The sequence below is a fragment of the Lactuca saligna genome, chromosome 7 (assembly GCF_052625555.1).
Source record: "Lactuca saligna cultivar CGN05327 chromosome 7, ASM5262555v1, whole genome shotgun sequence".
NCBI lineage: Eukaryota > Viridiplantae > Streptophyta > Magnoliopsida > Asterales > Asteraceae > Lactuca > Lactuca saligna.
Genome location: NC_136423.1, coordinates 167,341,958 through 167,363,760, shown reverse-complemented (window position 1 = coordinate 167,363,760; position 21,803 = coordinate 167,341,958). Strand labels below are relative to the sequence as shown.

At 36.3% G+C, this 21,803-nt stretch overlaps 2 protein-coding genes across 2 annotated transcripts; one reads left to right on the top strand and one right to left on the bottom strand.

Moving 5' to 3' along the window:
• The first annotated feature begins 7,545 nt into the window (after window positions 1-7,545).
• On the top strand, window positions 7,546-11,149 carry LOC145004283 (transcription factor GTE4-like). Its single transcript, XM_078963175.1, has 5 exons — window positions 7,546-9,931; window positions 10,027-10,081; window positions 10,214-10,309; window positions 10,423-10,499; window positions 10,859-11,149. Exons 1-4 carry the CDS (start codon window positions 8,177-8,179, stop codon window positions 10,482-10,484), a joined length of 1,968 nt encoding a protein of 655 aa, XP_078819301.1. The 5' UTR covers window positions 7,546-8,176; the 3' UTR covers window positions 10,485-10,499; window positions 10,859-11,149.
• Window positions 11,150-14,062: 2,913 nt separating this feature from the next.
• On the bottom strand, window positions 14,063-15,997 carry LOC145005058 (multiple organellar RNA editing factor 8, chloroplastic/mitochondrial-like). Its single transcript, XM_078964104.1, has 4 exons — window positions 15,565-15,997; window positions 15,171-15,268; window positions 15,013-15,078; window positions 14,063-14,938 (listed from the first exon to the last, which is right to left on the bottom strand). The coding sequence occupies exons 1-4, from the start codon at window positions 15,924-15,926 to the stop codon at window positions 14,310-14,312; spliced, it is 1,155 nt and encodes a 384-aa protein (XP_078820230.1). The 5' UTR covers window positions 15,927-15,997; the 3' UTR covers window positions 14,063-14,309.
• Window positions 15,998-21,803: the final 5,806 nt, after the last annotated feature.

The window sequence follows — 21,803 nt, the reverse complement described above, 5'->3', positions numbered from 1 at the left end:
CCAAAAGGGCTTGAGTGATATTGAACCTTTCAATTTTACAATCTTGTGGGTTAGGGAGAATAATTGGAGGAGGAGGAGGAAGTGAAGCATGATTTCTTGTTCCTCGATCGAATCGTGGAATATCATCTTCATGTGGAATGCTTGTTCCACGGGACTTGAGAAGACCATAGTTGTCGAACTTTGAAATCAGGAGAAAAACGAATTCAAGTTAGTTGATTGATTGAGTCCTTGGTAAATCACCCAAATGAAATTCCAAGGCTAGGACCCAACACAATATCCTACAACTCGGGAGAGGGATGCCGTAACCCAAATTGCAGAACATTTGAAGGTAAGTGAATGACGATTCACTAGTTTCCACCATGAAAAACGAAAAAGAAATTTAAGTTTTAAATCTATGAAAACTCCTAGATCCTTTGAGATTCATTGAACATTTCAATGGCATGTTTAAATCTCGATATGCCCCTCTTGTTTGTGACTGGGATGCCGAGGATCACAAAGCGGGTGTGAATAACCATGCAAACTACATGGTGCCCTCACATGTTACAGTCACCTATTCGATGTGCCGGTAAACCACACACGCTCCACCAAACTATGACAAACATTGAGTCACCCTTTGCTACCTTTGCTTAGAACCATTTAGTGTGCCGGTAAACCACACACGCTCCACTAACGTCTTCGCAAGGGCACAAAGTGTAATTTCATGGAATTGCATCAATTCACTTTTGCCTAAGTAACTAAGATTGGGAATTAGAAAAACATTTAGTTACTTTGTATTTCATTATACTTATAATGGAAGATTTCGTCCTATCCTACCCATTCGGCTAACGACCCTCCACTAGTCAAGAGTGCGGTGGGTAAGAGTGGATACCCATTCAATCGCCATTTTATAGGCAATTTCCTTAAACACCCCTTATAGACCAGCTTCGTGAATGAGACCTACTAACGGTAAGACTGACTTTTTTTAATGTTATATATAGTATAGAGTGTATTTTATACTTTTAAAATACTATATGGTTAACTTTAACAATTACACTTTTAATTCAATTAAAAGGTTAACCTAAACTTTTATGGATTTATTAAACCTCTTTTAATTATACTCCTTAATTAATTAATAAAACCATAAGGGTGTGATTTGAATTTTTCAAAAACATTACTAGGGTTTTAGAATTTAACATTTCTAATTAAACTTTTAATCAACTTTTAAATTCCAAAACTTGAGGGCAAATTTTGAAACATTTTTCAAAACATTAGGGTTTTAACTATTTAAATTTCAAAACTCCAAAACTTTTGGGTTCAAATTTAAACTATAAAACCTAAAGGGGAAAATATGAAACTTTTTCATAACAACAAGGATCAAATAAAAAATAATTTTAAATTAACATTTAATCACATAATTATCCATATTTGATTTATTTAATGATTTCTTGCAAAACAATTTATCAATTTACTCAAAATAATTAATCAATTATCTTATAAGGAAACAATTATCTTGTTAATTGATAATTATCTTTATTTAGATCACAAATATAGTCAAATATATCATATAATCGGATTAATAATGATCTAACATGATAAGGAAACTATCCATAAGCAAATACAGCAAGAAAATCCGAGAAAACCTCCATCTGACGATTCGACTCGTCGAGTCAGGCATTGGACTCGTCGAGTCTGCATGGACTCGGCGAGTTCAGCCATGGACTCGGCGAGTCCATCCTCCCAAACTTCAAAAAATCTAATTTTTTAGATATACAAGCATCAATACAATTGAAACCAAGCTAGGCTCTGATACCACTGATGGGTTTTGGTCATAAGACATCTTATGTGCTTATACAAACCCTAATGCTTGGATCTAGGTTTCTCTATTGTACATGCTTTGAATCCAAGACTATAAACCCTAATTCTAACATATGGAAATCGACATTAACATATAATTAGGTTTAAGAACATACCTTGACTGTTATATAGCAATAACAATCACAACTCCACCTTGGATTGACTTTGGAATGCTTAGAGTCACAAGTGTCACTCCTCTAATGGCTTACAAACACCATAAGCAAATGGAGAAGGTATAAAGAGAGAGGTGAAAGGTTAGAATTCGTATCTAGGACCTCTTGGGAAGGGATACACGAATTCATGACCCTAGGGGTGTTTATATAGGTGTAGAGATAGGGTTTCAGTCATTATCCTTATCTAGTTGATTATCCATTAAGCAACCAATAAGATAATCCTTGAATCCTTATCATACTCGAATTCTAAGGCTTTCCAACCTTAAATTCGTCCACCATATAAATAAGATAATCCTTACCTTATTTTGTAACTATCACATAATTACAAATCAGCCCCTCTAGTTTAATTAATTACATTTGATCACAAAACTAATTCTTAATTAATTATTGACCAATATTAATTAAACAATTATGATTTCTCCTTAAATATATTATTCTTATAACATATTAATAAATCATATTATCCTCTCTCTCTTTATTCATTTCTCCAATCAAGTTGCTTTGGTGAAGGCAACCCAAAAGGACCATGCACCATCGGGTCAAGTACATACCAAAATAGTTATGGACTTAGACACTAATCCAACAACTTGTGCGCCGAGGATAGTTCAGACACTGCACGACATTGAGGTGAGTTACTTTCCAGTAGGGGTGGGTCTAAGGCCACAATGTCGGCCCACCAAAAAGGGGTATTTAGAAGATAATGGTTTTTGTGATAATTATCTTGGTCTGGTTATGTGTTGGTTATAAGGTTTATCTGAGTAGTATGTTATGTGTATGGTAGGGATTAGTTTCCCTGATAGTGGTCCTTAGGACCCAAGGGTAGGTCAGTACCCAGATATGTTTGACTGTATGCTTATATCTGTTGATTGTATGCTAGTAGTAGGGGGTGAAATAGTCCTTAGTTACCGGTTGAAAGACACCGATGTTGATTTCCGGTTGAAAGATACCGATGAAGGTTACCGGTTGAAAGATATCGATGAAGGTTACCGGTTGAAAGATACCGACGATATTGTATGGTATGTGGTATGATAGGGGAACTCACTAAGCTTCATGCTTACAGTTTTGGTTTTGGTTTCAGGTACCTCTTCGTCGAAGGGGAAAGAGTCGGCGGTGTAGCAGCGCATCACACACACACACATGTTTCCGCAATAAGTTTTTGGGACTGTACTCTGATTTTCAATACTTATGATGTATGGTTTGAAATACAGCATTATGATTTTGTAATGAATGTTTTATTGACAATGTTTTGGTAAAATGTTTGCTAAATGCGTTAATTTAAAAATGAAATTTTTGGCCTTGAAATTTGGGTCGTTACAAACGTATTGTTATATTTGGTAGGTTGTAGTTACGAGTTATATTTGGTTGGTTATTGACAATCTTTCATCTTCCATCTATCATTCTAACCGATCTTCTTGCATGTATAAATAAGATATCATATAGTTGTTACACGAATACAGTTGTCATTTATGTTACCTTTATTGTTGATGTAACATCCGGATTCCCAGGTATATTATTTTATTCATTTATTTTGGAGTTTGTAGAGGGACTCGGCGAGTTGGTGCTTGGACTCACCGAGTAGGGTCGCGGATTCTCATCCGGGTTCATGAACGGACTCGGCGAGTCCATGAGTGGACTCGTCGAGTCCACGCTGTTTAATGAAACCCTAATTTCCCGGGTTTGGGACCTATTTAAAGGCCCTTAGGGCCGTCATTTGCGGCTACCAAACCCCAGAAAGAGACCCTAAGAGATCTAGAGCGTTTGTGAGGGAGGAGAGGACACTTTTGATCATTTTGTTGGTGTGATTTCAAAAAGGAGGTGACCAAGGCAAGAGGAGGCTGAAGGAGGAGCAGATCTGGTGATTTTAGAGTTCAGAGACTTCATCTTGAGGTATTTATTCAAACCTTCTTCATTTTTGGTGTTGATTCTTAAAGTTAGGGTTTTCTAACCCCCTTTAGAGAATGGATATGTGGAGCAATTAGTCCCTTCTCGAGTTTATGCTTTGGATCTGGACTCAAAGAGGTCCAGAGACCTTAACCCTTGGATCTTTATGGGTTATTTTGGGAGCCATGAACTTAGAAGTTTATTTTTGGGGCTAAATCACCAAGTAAGACCATCTAGATGTTATATGAGTGTCAAGGTTTGAACTTTACGTGATTATCATGCTTGGGAAGGTCAGATCTATGGATTTAAGGAACAGATCTGACCTCAGGAGGTCAATGGAGTTTTTGCATGGCATGAACTCGCTGAGTCCAAAGATCAGACTCAGCGAGTAGGGTTAGGGTTTCCCGTAAATCACTCAGCGAGTAGACTCACCGAGTTGGGGGACTAACTCAGTAAGTCAGAGAGGGATTAGAGGATTGGAGTTCAAGACGGAACTCGCCGAGTTGATCTTGAGACTCGGCGAGTTGAGTCGGGGTAGCCCCGCGATTCATGCCAGGTGTGACTCGTCGAGCAAGGGGAGGGACTCGACATGCCAAGCGAGACTAGGGAGTTAGTGGACACGTGCAGACTCGCCGAGTTGCCCAAGTGCACTCGACGAGTCGGGTCAAAGTTTGACCGTTGACTTTGGTTGACTTTTAGGGTTTAGTCAACAATGAGGGTCTTTGAGCCAAAGGAGGGTAAAATGGTCTTTTACCCTTCTGAGGGTGCCTAGAGAGGGTTGAGTCTAGTCCTGAGAGTTATATTTATGAGAGTATTACTTTACGTGATTAGGTGGAGGCTAGATCGTATTTCTACCGAGTCAGAGATTTACCGAGATATCTGAGGTGAGTCTTCTCACTATACTTTACCTTGAGTGGTAATTAGAGTCATGTGACAGAGTTACTGTATGCTATTATGTGATGTGTTGTACTGCATTATTTCTATGTGATTTATGTCATGTGTATATTAGAGTATATCAGAGTTAGAATCGGAAGGTTCACAAAGCTAGGACCAGAGGGTCCACAGAGTTTGGACCCACGGGCCCACAGAGTTATAGCCTCGAGTGGCTAGTATGTGTTATGTATGGTATTTTGGGGAACTCACTAAGCTTTATGCTTACAGTGTTATGTGTTATGTGTTTCAGGTACCAGTGATGATCGCGGGAAGGCGCCGACATGATTCATACACACGCATGCGATTTATGTATTTGATCTTGGTGAATATTTTGTGAAACAAAGTTATGATATAATGAGATTTTGTTAATAAATGTGTTTGGAAAAATGTGTTTAAAAATGCGAAATTTTATTTTAAATTTTACGGTGTTACAGTTGAATTTTCAGGTATTAGGTATAAATACGGTGACTTAGGTGTGAAGAATGACAATGGAATGAGTTTCAACTTTTTAAAAATGATCAAGTGAATGTCAAGTTGTTCTACAATACATAATTTAAATGTCAACACGGTTAAATAGTTTTAAAGAATGTTATAAGAGCTATAATACTTATAAAAAACACATATTAGATACACTTTACTAAAAACAATTTTAGTTGGCTTCTTTTTTTATATCTAATCCCACTCAAAATTTTTATTACTACAAATCTATTCTATTATAGATACTAATTATCGGCTATTTGACATGTTAACCCCCGAATGTCATATTGAAAGTATAGCATACATGGGTAATCGGATTTTTGTTTATTTGATTATGTTTATTTAGTTTTTAATATAACTTTGAAACTAACTACAATCAAACGAAAGAAGATTTAGTTTTTCGGTTTGGTTAACCGGATTAGAGGTGGCAATCGTATCGTGTCGTGTCGGGTTCGTGTCGTGTCGAAACACTAAACGGGTTGAAAGTGCTTGACCCTAACCCGGCCCATTTAATTAACGTGTCGTGTCGTGTCAACCCGTTTATTTTCGTGTCGAGTTCGTGTCAGGTTTCGGGTTACGGCTATACCTTGAAATATATCGTGTCATGTAAGGTTAAAAGATTGAGCATGTTGAAAGAGTAGGAGTTGGGTAGGCGGAAAGGTAAAACTAATAGTCTGGAGGCATAATAGATGAAGTCATAGCAAGTTTAGATGACAAAATTAAAAGATTGAAATTTTGGGATGCGGATGACAAGGTCACTAGGATGTGAGAGTGGTGAAAGAGACTGGGTAGTTTGGGAGAGAATGGAAAAACTAAAATGAAGTCTTGATCTAGACGGCTAAATCATTTCAACATTACAAAACAATTCAATTCGAATGTTTTCTTTTACTTATGGGTTTGGTTTTGTATCTTTCTAGTTTATTTAAATAATTCAAAAAAACTTGCATATAAATAAACGGGTCATTTTCGGGTCATATTCGAGTTGAAATTCTCAACCCTAACCTTACCCATTTAATTTTCGTGTCGTGTCGTGTCGTGTCAACCCGTTTATTTAAACGGGTTGAAATATCTTACCCAAACACATTTATTTCGTGTCGGGTTCGTGTCGGGTTTCGTGTCGTGTTAATTTTTGCCACCTCTAAACCGGATAAACAAAATAAATTTTTAATTATATATATTTTTTATCAAGATAAAAGGTTAGTGAAATAATTTGAAATTACTTGCAACCGTTTAATACATGGTTGTCAAAATCGCGATCCTGATCATAGGATCGTACGATCCTACGATCCTACGTATGAAAAACGATCTTGATCGTAAAAGGATCGTATTTTGGGTAGGATCGCAGGTAGGATCGTAAGATCGTAGGATCGACATCCGATCCGATCCTACCTTCCTTTAATTTTTTTTTTTTCCAAATGAATTTTTTTTACCATTTTATGTCTTTTACCCTTTACCAATCTACCATTTATCATTTTTATTGTGACTTATGACTAATATTTTAAAGTTTTTATAATTTTTGAACGAAAAATTAAATGTTTGAAATATTTTTTATGATTAATATTATAAATTAAAATTATATTCTATTTTGTGGGATCTTAGGATTTCGATCCCGATCTTACGATTCCGATTTTGCAAACCCAAAAACGATCCTAGGTAGGATCCCAATCTTGACAACCTTTGTTTAATATATTTTAATCAGGAAATCGTCACAAAAGTCTTTTAACTTTAATAACAAAAAAAAAAAAAAAAAAAAAAAAAAAAAAATCATGATTTGTGATAAATGCAAACGTTAACAGCATACATGACATATTTTACAAACATTTACCGTTCTGGGCTTAATTATTAAAAAAAATCAAGAATTATTTTTTCGTTAATAGTGCAAAAGTATAAGAATTTTTCTAAATATTTCCCCACAAATACACATACAAAATTTGACCACCCCATTTGATATAAATAAATAGTAACATTATATTTTATATTACACTATTCTTAACATCACATTTAATTTGAAAATGATGTTGATTGAATTAAATTACACCAAAATGGATTTTCGCTGAAGAATGAATGCCCTATGAGTATAACTTTTACCAAACCGACAATAATAGAAAAGGCTGATTTTGTAAAGCATTTTTTTTCTTGTGAACACAATATAAAGAGACAATAGTGGAAGGACCATTCCTGCAACTTACCTCTCGAATGTGTGTACGTGGCAGAAAACCCCCAATTTCCATCGAAAGGCGCGTCTACAAAAACATAAAAACCACATAAACAATGCCTTTAAGCTGATGCAGAAAGAACAGTTCATCGTCTTTGGTCAATCGCAAACACAAGCGCGTGACTCTTCCCAAATTCACAATCCCCCACTAACGCTTCATCAGCAAGAGAGCAGAGTTCGGATCGATTACTCCCTTCTGAATCGTTGTTTGATTTTCGGTTCCCCAAGAACTCCAAACCCTAATTTTTAATTTTTTTTCTAATGTTCTAATTTTCTATTTTATTTTTATTTTTTTAAAATTTTTTTTGATTTTCTTTTCCCTCTTTCGTTCCAGATTAGGTAGATCATCATACCCGTTGAAAACCCTAGTTCCGTACCGATTTTGATCTCTGTTTCCCATTGAATCGAACGATTTTGTCCCAGATCTGATGTTATGGTCGGATTTTTTGGAATTCTAGGGCTTGAATTTAGAAGGTTTGAAATTCTAGTGTTTGATTAAATCATAATCCCGTTTCTTCGTCGGTTTGAACCCTAGCCTCGTTGATCGGATTCGATTTCTTCGTTTCTGAAGAAATCGGATTTAAATTTTTCTGAATTTTCTTTTTCGATTGCGATTTTTGTTATAGCGTTCTCCGGGGCGGCCGGCGGGGGTGTTCGTATATGTATGGCTTCAGGGATATTAGATGCGGACAAGATAAGCAAAGGAAAGAGTAAGTGGGGAGAGGGTAATAAAGTCTACACGAGAAGATTCAAAAGGATCGCCAAGAACACCACCGCCGCTGCCCCCTCCTCCCCAACCGCCACCGACACCGTCACCGTCGCCGCTACATCTCCGCCTACTACCAGAACCAACACATCCAATCCAGCTTCTCCACCCACCGCCACAAACAACGAGCAAAATCTAGCTACTGAAGACGCGAATTCGGAACATCAACATACTCTATCGCCGGTAGTAGAGGTATCAGATGATCATTCGGTTCAAATTGCCGTGTCCCCAAATCGGCCCACCGGTAACGGTGTGATAAAACCGGTTGTTGTTATTGTCGGCGATCGGGTTAAGATTAATTTAAAAGCGGCGAAGTCTAAGAATGAGATTATCGAGCTTAGAGAGAAGCTGAGAGCCGAGCTTAATCATGTCCGACGTGTATCTCAGAAACTCGAAGATAAAGAAGCTGAGCTAACCACCTTCTCCGCTGTTCTTGCTGTTCCTGCCGACGTTGAAACTTACAGTCATTCACAGTATTCAGGTAATGATATCATCGAGAGGAGAGCTTTGCTCAGAGTGAATTCAGAAATGGGTACTGATTTTGTGGACAGGAGAGCCTTGATGAGACTGAATTCTGATATGGGTTCTGCTCCCAATACTGACCTGAGGCCTTTTAGGCAACTAAATGTATCAGTTGTGGATAACAACAACCATGGAGTCGGTGAGTTTGTTGAAAAAGAAAAAAGGACACCAAAGGCTAATCAGTATTACAGGAATTCCGATTTCCTTCTTGGAAAAGACAGATTACCACCTGAAACCAACAAGAGGCAGAAAGCTAATGGCGGAAGAAAACACAGCAAGGAATCAGATTATTCTTCTGGACATGAAAGACACAGGAATCAGATGTTCAAGAGCTGCAACAATTTGCTTCAGAGGTTGATGAAGCACAAACATGGTTGGGTGTTTAACGAACCTGTTAATGCAAAGCTTCTTGGACTCCATGATTACCATGACATAATCAAACACCCGATGGATTTTGGCACAATTAAGAGTCGACTTGCTCAAAACTTCTACAAGTCTCCAATGGAGTTTGCAGAGGATGTGAGGCTGACTTTTTACAACGCCATGACATATAATCCAAAAGGACAAGATGTACATGTTATGGCAGAACAATTATCAAATATATTTGAAGAAAGGTGGTCAGTGATTGAATCCGAATCAAACCCAGATTGGAGATATGGAATGATTTATGATGCAAACACTCCAACTCCAACAAGCAGAACACCCACTTCAAGAAAAGCTCCTCATTTTTCACATGCTCCATCAAGAACACTGTACAGGTCAGAATCCATGTCTTTACCTTTCATGAATCGGCCAAAACCCAAAATTGCCCCTCCAAGTAGGACACCAGCACCCAAGAAACCCAAAGCTAAAGATCCCAACAAGAGGAACATGACATATGAAGAGAAGCAAAAACTGAGTACAAATCTTCAAAGCCTCCCTTCCGAAAAGCTCGACAACATTGTCCAAATCATCAAAAAGAAGAACACTTCACTTTCTCAACATGATGATGAGATTGAAGTTGATATCGATAGTGTTGATATAGAAACTCTATGGGAACTCGATAGGTTTGTCACAAATTACAAAAAGAGTTTGAGTAAACACAGAAGGAGAGCTGAACTTGCTCAACAAGCTAATCGGACTGTGTTACAAGTAAGATTATATCTTTCATACATCTCCTTTTCTTTTTATCCCCCCAAATTTTACATTTTTAGATGTTTTATGTTATTGTTAAAACGAAAATGCAGAACCCTAACCCTGTGACATCCACTATGGAGGCCCCAAAAGAAAATAATAAAACAAGTAAGATTATCTTTATCTCTATCTTAAATCTTTATTTTTATCTTTAACTTTATCTATCTAAGAATGAATGATGTTATTGATTTGATATTAAATTGTGAATGTTTGTTAAATGATGGTGTTGTGGTGTTTAAGGAGGTGAGAAGAGCATTGCTGGAAGTGGGGGTCCTGGAAGTAGTAGGTCTAGTAGTTCAAGCAGTTCTAGTAGTGATTCTGGATCATCTTCAAGTGGTAAGTTTTTAAATTAATTTGATTTTTAAGTTGTAATAATCAACAGTTTGAGTTGTTTTTGCTGTAATGTTTGTTTGATATGATATGATATGAATATGATTATGATTATGCAGATTCAGATAGTGATAGTTCATCTGAAGATGGATCGGATGCAGGTCATTCACCTACAAGTTGAATGGCATAGATTAAGGTAAGCCAAACACACACACACACGTATTAGCTCTCTTTCAAAACTGATTTTAAAAATTTCAAAAAAAAATGATATTGCATTTAGTATATAAGAAAATATAAAGTTGGAAATATTCAATTCCGACGGTTTTATGTGCAATTACGACGGAATCAGAATCAGAATCGGAATTGGAATTGTTCGAGTTCATTTCCCGATAGCATATAATTATTAGTTTGATATGATACCTTTGATGGCAACTTGATGAATCTTTTTTCAACGTTACTAATCTTTTGATATTTGCAGTTATGTGTTTTTGACAAAAAAAAAATAATAATAATAATAATAATTGTTGTTTGTTTTGATGGTTGGTTTGTTTGCAGATTTTCATCAACAACTCAACTGACAGGTGTCCTAAGTCCTAACAAAGAAAAAGAAAAAGAAAAAGTTTTAATTGGCGGAGATTGTTGATTGTTGATTTGTAATTAAAGATGGTGCCTTGCCTTTTTTTTTTTTAATTAGCAAGTAGAAAGTAGTAAGCAGGGTGTAATGATATAAGAGTTGGATTGTGGGCCATGCGATCAAAATCAACAAAAAATATATAAGTTGCCGAATAGGTTTTGAATTTGGATTGGATTGGGTAAACCACAAATGCAATTGTGCTTTTTTGCTCATTCGTTGTGTATTATCTCCCACCTCCCTTTTCTCTCTCATAAGTTGTTTAAGTTGGAGGAAATGAAAACTCTAGTGTAGCCAAGCCATGACATGTATAGTTTTGGGTTTTGCTTGTTAGTAGTGAATTAGATGTTCTGTTGTTCTTTCTTTAAGCATAATTAGTTACAGTTTCAATAAGTTTAAAGATTTTGATATTATGCGTAAATCCCATATTTGCCAGAGACGACTTTGTTAAACTTGCAAAATTAATGGGGTTTGAATCCTCCTTTTGCTTTAGAACAAGGATTGTTGCTATAAAAGCCCTTATGTTTACATGTGTGCGTTATGCCCTAATTTTTATTTTTATGTTTATTAATGCTTCTATTTCCCTATGTATTTTTTTCCATTTTAACTGGTCATCATTATTGTCATAGAGGCTCTTTCATATTTACACATCATCACCATCACCATCACCCTCTCTTATTACAAATAACATTGTCTATTACGGCTAGCCTCTGCCAGACTGCCACCACAACCCACCATATCTTGAAATCAAGACACTAGTTGCCACCATGTCGACCACCATGGGGGAAATCTACACACACAAACCACCACCTCCAATGTCCATCCAACATCTCCATCCCTCCATCACGAAAACCCTTAACCACCTTTGTGATCAGCCATCGTCTTCTTCACCTCGGAACACTACCATTACAACCTAATCTTTACCACACGGAAACAACCACCATCCCTACCTCCGCCACCCTCTAACACCCTTTTAAAGACCACAACCCAATAACAGTAGAAGCCACTACACAAACACCTTAACATCACCCTTAACCTCCTTTAAAGCCATTGTTCACCCACCTCCATAAACCTTTAATAATCAACATTCTAGCTGCCATCATCTTCTCTTTGATCTGTTCATACACAATTTTATTACCATCACTATAGCCCAATCTGAATCGAAGAGGTTGCGGTGCAATTCGATTCAGAAAAAGAAAAGAAGGGTGTGAAACAAACAAGACGGGAAGGGGGTGTACTCTATTGTTGTTACATACACGCCCAAAGGAGAGAAATATGAACATAAACCATGAAATCGACACACTTCGTACCATTCAGAGCTTCCTTTAATGCCAGAGTTCTTCTTTCAATGGAGGCAGCTAGGGTTTCATCCAAGGGGATGGTAGTGAAGGCAAAGAGGTTATTGAAGATGGTGTTGGAGACGGCTCCTCCTGAAGGTGGTAGTGGTATTGGTCAGCTACCCACATGTGATGGTGATTGCTTTGTGTTACAATGTCTAGGTGACCTACTACCTACATGTAACCTGATAAAAAGCGTAAGTGGCAAAAATTGTCCAAAATATTATTGGTGATTTTATATCACTAATATTATTTAAATGTAATTAGTTAATTTGTTGATCAATGTCACTTTGACAATTATTGAACAAATTAGTATGGTGATTGGCGTAGAGTGTACATTTTGTTTAATTTTGTATTTGTTATTAGTAGAGTGCTATTTAGGGGCGAAGCCCCTAAACTGACGGGGGTCTGGGGGCAGCACCCCTGGAAGCGTGTACGTTTTGTTTAATTTTGTATTTGTTAAAAGTATAGTGCTATTTAGGGGCGAAGCCCCTAAATTGTCGGGGGCAGCGCCCCTGGAAGCGAAGTCCAAGGGACGGCAGTCCCTAGCGGGGTCCAAGGGGCAGTGTCTCTGACTGGGTCAAGCTTGTTTTTTTGACAAGAAGTTGTTTGTAACTATCATATGTCAGTTTTAAGAGAGGAGGTTAGTTCCCTATTGTATGATTAATTTCGAAATCTTCTTGGGTACATATCTTCATAACATAAACAATTAGTTTTATCTGATTAGAGATTTTCGAGTGTACCCTCGAAATGCTTTAATATGAAAGTGTTTCACAACTCTCATTGATCCAAGTAATACTATACCCCGATTTTCTAACAAATGTAGGGTATTAAGACATAACCACATATTTTATGTAAATATAAGGGTTTTTATGGCAATATCCCTTTGAACAAACATGAAAACTTCAAATATTTTGTTTACACATATCTATCTAGGTGTGGTGTTAGGTTCAAATCTAGGCATCATTTTGTTAAACATTTAATCTTGATAGATATGACCGGTTGTTTCTTTTCTATTTTATCCAACTTTTCTAATTAAAATTGATGAATATTATGAAATTTGTTTTTTTTTTTTTTTTTTTTTTGAAAAGTGAGGATAAATTGTCATTAAATTGTGATATAGCCTAATTATATTCATTCTAGAAAAGAAAGACAGCTTGTGCTTGTTCTACAACACTGTATTAAGATATAAGATATAGGGAGTGTTTGAGATATGCTTATTTAAAACAAGTTAATTTTTTTTTAATAAAACTGTTAGTTAGCAAATTGGGTTAAAACGGAGTTTAAAAATTGTCATGATTAACTTATCCGGTACGAAAACAAAAAAAGTAATAATCTTATTAGTTATTTTTAGTATATGATAACGCCTATTTAATGTTCAATTGAATAAGAGTATCAAAAACACTTTATTTAAATCAATAAGAATGAAGTAACTTGTAAAAAACTAAATCAATAAATGGTTTTGATATTCTTGTATCTAACATTTAAAATAAGTTTATTACCAATGGCAGATTTTAATAAATCAATAACTACTTCAACTAAATAATCTCAAACACTTCACACTTGTCCGATAAACCAATTCGTTGTTGATTTTATTTCTTCATTAGAAGGGGCTCACACATGTTCTACATTACCCTTCGCAAATAAATATAAGATTTACAAATCCTTCACAGTCAAACATACTAAGGTGAGATTAGAATAGTATCATGAACACAAACAATAATTTGGCACTAATGTAACGTAGTACAAGATCAAAGAAACCAGACACAAATGTGACACAAAATCACAAAATCCAGATAAAGCTAATAGCTGCAATAGCATAATTTAAATAAATCCACATCACATAAATAAATAGGTTCATAACTATAAATGCAGCATAAATAGACCCATCATGATTGTCACTAATCTATACAATATTCCCATAAGCCAGATGATACCTCAAGTCTGTGACAAAAACCTTTTCAACCAAACTACCATTTCTCATTAGCCAAACCACAATCAAAACACAGGAATGGAATCAGCCATTCCCATTCCATTATTAATAGTTGGCTGCAGGAGGCATAGGCATGTCTCTCCCAGGTACATCCTGATTCTGGTATGGATTCCCACCACCTACATTCGGTGGTGGAGGAGGAGGAGGATAATTACTATTTTGCCCTCCTCCAGATTGATACCCTTGTCCTCCATTGTTCTGCCCATTCCATCCTCCCTGCTGCTGGTAATTAGGAGGCGGCGGTGGCGGCCTCATTCCTCCTCCCATGTTTGGCGGCCCTCCATTGTATGGTGGCGGTGGTCCATTCCAGTTGTTATTGGACTGAGGACCTCCATACCCCATGTTACTAGGTGGTGGACCTCCTCCCATGTTATTGGGTGGTGGGCCACCTCCCATATTGGGTGGTGGTCCACCCATGTTGCTGGGCGGTGGGCTACCCAAGTAGTTAGGTGGTGGTGGTGGGCCGCCCATGGGTGGTGGTGAACCGCCCATAACTGGTGGCCCACGGTTGCTCTGCATGTTCTCTCTTCTTCTTTCGAAATTTCTTGACCGGTCAAAGTTGCGAGGCCTGTCATTCCTCCTGTTCCTCTCATTGGCACGAGCATTGTTTCTAATCCACTCTTCATGGTACTTTGGATCATAGGGAACAGCTTTTCCATCAATAAATGGTTCACCTAAAATGATAAAAAAAAATACAGCATTATAATTCAAGATTCAAAGTGAAGAATGTAACTGTTAAGAGAATTACCTCCATAATCTTTGTTCTTAACATCCAAGTAAGAATCAGGAAGCACCCAACGAACTCCAGGTAACTCTGATGAATAGATAATGAGAACTTGATCTGTTAGTATACTATTTAACAAATTATATGATTTGAGGGTTCTAAGTTTTGAAAGATTTGATCACCCTTAATCTTGTAAGAAACTTCTTCAGACACCAGGGCTCCAAATGCATAATAGCATCTTGTTGAAACTGAGTAGATCTTCATTCTTGCTTCATCGTAACTAAAAAAAACAATAAATGGAGTTTAATCGAAGCATATAACTCCAACCAGTTGTTTAAAAGAATAACACACACAAACCAATACAGAAACATCCGAAAACAGATGTGACTATTGACTACTACATAATCTAAAGTTATGTCCTTGATCCTTGTCATAATCAAAAAGAAAACCATCGTGCAATTTGTATAAAAAAATTATAATCATGTGTTAAAACTAAACGGATTCCCTTCGAATGTTTTCAAGTTTACAACAGATTCGGTTAATAAAAAATAGGGAAAAAACTATAATCATTCTTACCTGCCAACAACCTTGGCTAGGGTATTGATATACGAATCAATTATCTCATCTCTAGTCGGTTCGCCTTCGGGTTTCTCCACCACGACAAGCCAGTGCTCAAAATCGCAGCCATCGAGAAGAATTGTCTCCTTTGGGGGACGATTTGACCAGTTAGGGTTCGAATCATTCAGAGAAGATGTGGTGAGTCGGGTAGAGAAAGCACGGGTATTGGTAGCTGCAAGTGAGGAGTGACGGATATTAGCGGCGGCGATGGTGACAATAGGACGTAAACGTTGAAGATAAGCAGAGGTAATGAATGAACGAGGGATTAGGGTTTGATTGGCAGAGGAGAGAAGGGTGCGAAGGAGAACGCGAGTCGCCATTTTTAGCGATTTTCGAGTGTCTTTGGGGTTCTGGGCGTTTAAAACCCTAGTTATCGATGAGGGTTTAGGTTCTCTTCATAGACGATGAGGTGCAATGTCGAAATTGCCCTTTGAGCGAGTCGGTAGAAATATCTTCAAGCGAATTGCGTGAATGGTCCATAAAGTATTCTCTAACTTACATTTTCGTTACAACTTTTCGACAAGTTTACATAAAGGATAAAACATGTCCAAAAAAAAAAAAAAATTAGTTTCTTAAGTTTTCTTTAATCCACATATCCTCATTGAACTTGTTTAGATTCATTATGACAGTTGGTGTATGTCACATAGTTTAGGTTTTGTTCAAGTTTAACCCCGTAAGTTTTTTGTCTGCATATTACCATTGAACTTGTTTGATTATCCACATTACATTTTTATAAACTTGTTTGGAATATTCATTACATCGTTATTATCTTGCAGCTCTATTTGTCTTCTGTTTTACAATTAAATTGTATTTTTATTAGCTCGTATGAGAAGGTTTTCAGTTTGAGCTCGGTCGTATATTCATATTGAATCGTTCATCTTCTTTAAGCTCCCATAATTCTTTCGTTTGAAGTCAACATTACATGTTTTTTTTCTACATATAGTATATTACACTTCGTTCTAGTTTAATTGGTTCTAATATGATTATCGATTCTCATTATTAGTCTAAACTAACTCTGATTCCAAACTAGGATGGACCGATTGCTCACCTTAGCTTCAGCTAAGCATCATTTGTTTGATTGGTCTTTAAGACCTGAGAAACTACCTAATATTATGTGGACTCATTAAATATTTTTGTTTTTGCTAATAAATCATAATACATTTTTGAAGAAAAAACTACATGTTATTTCAAAATATCAGTTCATATTTACATTATGAATCTAAATGTCTTTTTTTTTATCGAAAATAATTCACATGTAAATATTCATTGTACTTATTTTTTTCAGCAATTGTTGATTATTCACGAATTAATCGTTAACATTTAATTTTTTTATAATGAGTATTCAATGTGAATGATCATTATGTATAACAATCATATAATATCTATCGATTTTTTAGTATACATGATTGTGATTCACATATGAATGATGAATATGAATTATAAGTATTTATGTATATTATAGTAAATCTAAATCATGGTTCTAAAAGGTGTGTCATTACGTAATGCGTGGTGTAACCATTTAAAAAACGTTAGAGGCGAGTTTGTTAAGCATGTCACTCAGATAACGTATCATGGTACGCCTTATCGTGTTATGATATGAGTTTTTTTTCATGGTGCAAGTTTTTGTTTGTTTTTTTATTGGACATGAAACAATTGAATTCTTGTTAACTTTTTCATAACTGTTGATATAACACTTTTAAAAACTTGATATATTTGATATAATTTTATAATTATGTGATTTTTATTTTTTAATGTATATAAAATTGACATCTGATCATACACATTTGCATGTGAATTAATGTGTAAAAATTAAATACAATTCAAATTCACAATTTACAAACGATTGTAAACCTAAAGTTTGATCAATCTGAAGTTTCTCTCTCTCCCTCTCTCTCTCTCTCTCTCTATATATATATATATATATATATATATATATATATATATATATATATTCAAACTTATTATACATTGTTTTCTTTTAAGAAAACAATGACTATTTACAAAAGAATAAGAGATAATGTCGCTATAGAATAATGAAGTTTTTGGTTTGGTCCGATTTGACCAATTATACAATTTTTTTGCGCAATAGACCATCTAAATTTTACTGTACGTGTTAATTAAGTTATTATCGATAGTTTTTAACTATTCATCCATTAACCAGTTATTATAAATTACATAATAGCCCCTATGATTAATTTTTTTTATAGTTGGTCCCTTCACGTCTATAGTTTAAATTACACAACCAAAACTGCCACATTTTTGAAATCATGGGAACTAAAGTGTAACATTGTCATTATTTCTCCCATTAGATCTTGTTGAAACATACCAGGTAACCCATACCAGACAATTTTACTATAAATTGATTAACAATTGACGGTTCATCAAATTCAATTCAGTACACATTGCATCATATTTTGTGTATAACTGGTATGACTGGACTATCTCCATTACAATAGAAGAAAGAATACGTAAAATCAAATCCATAGGGTAATAAATTTAACAGATGGAGCACCAGTTTACAATACATAAGCTAGAAATCCTAAAGTTTAGAAAAAACTTGGAAAGAACACTACTTGCACACCAGTTTCCTTAGTTTCAAACTAACGGCTCCCTTTAATCATATGAAAACACAAACAAAATAATAATGGGCTTAGTGAAGATTAACAAACCATGGATATGATCGTCATCTTTGGAGAGAACTCTACGAGAAAACATATATGAATATCTGATTTAAATAATGAGAAAATTGTAACGCCCCGACTCTCAGGTATTAATTTTACAGCTTTATTTTTCATATTGAAAAGTCTACTCGACAAGTTGGATGCCTTGGCTCGTCGAGTATGAACGTTTTTGGCCACGTGTTTAAGTGACCGACTCGACGAGTCGGAGGACACGACTCGCCGAGTTAGAGCTGAAGGATAAAACCCTAGTTTTTGGGGTTTTACACCCTATTTAAAGGATCATTTGCCTCCTTAGCCTCTACTTACAGCCCCTTGTGAGTCCAGAAACCCTAATTCGTGTGTGCGCTCCATTCATGTGTGATTTTCAAGCTTTGAAGGTGAATTGCAAGGAGAAGACTTAAAGTATAAGAGGATTAGTGTAAGAGGAGCTAGTGGATCTGACTCTTCTGTTTCTTGGCATCAGCTTGAAGGTAACAAGTTTTTACCTTGACCTTCCCTCTTTCTTGATCTCTTTATGTTGAAGATTAGGGTTTTTCTAGTATATATCTTAACCATTTTCGAGTGTGAGCTAGGATTTGAAGTTGCAACTTTAGATTTGATCTTATCTTGGTCTCTATAGTTGTAAAGCCTCCAGCTTTAGCAAGTATGAACCTCCCCTTTTGAGTTAAACCCCATTATAAGCTTGGATTTGACATTCTAAGCCTTTAAAGCATTGCATGCACGGAAAGTTTGCAACTTTACGTGATAAATGTGACATCCCCAAAATCTCGGCCAGAAAAGACCGATTTTCATTTATGCTTTTAAATATTTTTAGAGTAAATCCTTTTGATTTGAAAGAGTTGCGGAATTTGTTCCCAAAAACAAAACATGATAAAACAATGTTTACCAAAGCATTTCATAAAAGAAATGTATTTTCATTATAATCAAAACTCGGGGTGTCATGTTCCGATACCGACCAATAAGCATAAACGAATACATTACAAGTCATATAACAAATATAAACATATGCAGCCTTGTAAACAAAACAACTTGATGGTTCATCCATCTTACGCCCTTGCGCCACTTCATGTAATACAAATAAAACTGAGTGGGTCAGGCTTGGGAGCCTGGTGAGCATATAGGGTTTTCAACCCACAATAAATAATTAAATTAATTATTATCAACCAACAATAACCCAGTTACTCATTCCCGTTATTCTCACTTTACGTCCCTAAAATAACTATCACAAGGGACCTAATCTAAGAATATTTTCATCGGGGTGACAACACATGCTGCGGGGTTTCCTCAGCAATATAAGTCAAATAAGGCAACCATGAGGGGGATGGAATACAGCGAATGAACACCCAAGTTCATTAACACCTACAGGTTATGAGCCTGCTAGCGTTCCACTGGACTGTCTAGAAAGGTTCGTGGTCGTCATCTAAATTCCGCTAGATGACTGGATCAAAACAATAACGAGGCCTCTCATCTGTTTATTACACACCAACTATCTACCCATGTTCTACCCAACATATTAGTAGATAAAAACATACATTTTTATACATATTTTCAAAACCTGTATAGCATGCTTGATCAATACATTTTCCATATAACAGATGAGGCACACACACATAACACGTATTTCATATAGAAATAATCAGATCTGTAAGATAGAAGAAAGTGAATATACATTCACACACATAACAACAAAATATACACATAACACGTATCTCGTATAAAATACTTCATAGTTATACGTTAGGAGAAAGTAACAACGCATTCACACGTATAAACGACAATAAACTTAATACACTCAAACCATACTTGTATTATTATTGCGTTTATGAAAGGTAGTATACACTCACTTGATCAGAAGATGATTGGACAACACTACGGCTTGCAAAAGTCGTAATCCTTAGCAGATCTGGAAGATCTCTACGGAAATCGAACTTCTCGCGGGCAGAGCTTCGGCTCGGAAACCGCACTTCTCGGGATCTTCGGGATCTCGGGACTCGGGAATATTACCGGGGCTTCGGGGTGGCTTCGGGGGTAAAAACACAGAGCTTCGGCACAAAAACGAGAGGAAATTAGCAATTAAACCCGGACCCCTCGCATCCTATTTATAGGAGGCTGGAAGCCTCTCGTACGCAGGGCGTACTCACTTACGCGGCGCGTAAGTCGGATCAGACCTGTGACTCGCCTTCGGATAATGCTTCCGAATTTTGATTTAAAAATAAATACAAATTAATTAATAAACTTCGGAAATTCATATCTTCTTCATACGAACTCCGTTTTCGACGTTCTTTATATCCACGGAAAGGTGAGACTACGATCTACAACTTTCGTTTAGACTCTGTCGGCTAATTTTGAATTTATTTTTTATTATTTATTTTTAATAGGCCGGGACAGAAAATTTCGTTATAAATTCATAACTTCTTCGTTTGACGTCTGTTCTCGCCTAACTTTTTATCGCTTTGATACTAACAACGAGATCTTCAATTCTTGTTTAGATCACTAAGGCTAAATATCGCTTTAACGTAAATCTTACTTTTTACGTTATCCAGCGTTGCCGGTTCTGTCGCGAAACTTCCTCGTTATAACTCGGATTTCGGCATTCTTTATATCTCCGGAAACCTTGTTTCAACTACTACAACATTATCTAAAGATATCAAGTTTAATTTACACTTAAATTTTGACGCTTATTTTTATTCTTAATTAATCAAACCACATGATTAAGCAATTAAGCACAAAACACATAATACTAAAATAATACAATCTTATTATTTCAAAACGGGTTACAAAGGTTAACCTAGACCATTATATTGCTAAAAATGGCAAGCCTGGAAACACAGGCGTTACAATAAACATGCCTTGTGAAGATTGATATGCAATATGGAGCTTTGAAATGGCTTAAAAAGCATCTGAATGGAGAAGAGACTCAAAGAGTTGCATGGCCAACTCGACGAGTCCGATGAAGATTGCCGTGCAAGGATTTCTGCATGGACTTTGCGAGTCAATAGGATGACTCGGCGAGTCAGCTAGGGTTTTCCCGACATTTGGACATGCATGAACTCAGCGAGTTTTAGGGAAACTCGACGAGTCAAATGGGGATTTCGCGACTTCTCAAGTTCAAGAAGGACAGGATGAGTTGGTGAATTGCACTCGACGAGTCGAGTCAACATGGACTCTTGACCTTGACCATTGACTTGGACTTTGACTAAGGTTTGACTAGTTGACTTCTTGGGTATTTTGGTAATTTGGAAATTTATGGAAATGGTCTTGTGGTAAATATAGGTGGTGGAGTTCGTGACCGTGGTTCGAGAGTTTGAGTTTATCACTTTGATTCGAAAGTTAATAGGTGGGTTATCCTCACTATACTAAGGGGTCGAAGGCACCAATGTCGACCCATTGGATATGTCATCCTAGCAGTTGGTAGTATGTTGAGTATGAGTTAATGTTGCATGCTAGTTGCTATGCCAATTTCGTAGATCTGTAGGACTATCTGTATTATTATGTGATTATCTTTATGTGCATTAG

What these genes read in the sequence shown, in the direction of transcription:
- LOC145005058 (XM_078964104.1), bottom strand. Translation starts at nt 15,926, where the DNA reads ATGGCGACTCGCGTTCTCCTTCGCACCCTTCTCTCCTCTGCCAATCAA. An exon ending in CTAGCCAAGGTTGTTGGCAG is followed by an intron (nt 15,269 to 15,564) that starts GTAAGAATGATT and finishes TGTTTTTTTTAG; the next exon opens with TTACGATGAAGCAAGAATGA. An exon ending in TAAGAACAAAGATTATGGAG is followed by an intron (nt 14,939 to 15,012) that starts GTAATTCTCTTA and finishes TTATCATTTTAG; the next exon opens with GTGAACCATTTATTGATGGA.
- LOC145004283 (XM_078963175.1), top strand. Translation starts at nt 8,177, where the DNA reads ATGGCTTCAGGGATATTAGATGCGGACAAGATAAGCAAAGGAAAGAGT. An exon ending in CTAATCGGACTGTGTTACAA is followed by an intron (nt 9,932 to 10,026) that starts GTAAGATTATAT and finishes ACGAAAATGCAG; the next exon opens with AACCCTAACCCTGTGACATC. An exon ending in AAAAGAAAATAATAAAACAA is followed by an intron (nt 10,082 to 10,213) that starts GTAAGATTATCT and finishes GTGGTGTTTAAG; the next exon opens with GAGGTGAGAAGAGCATTGCT.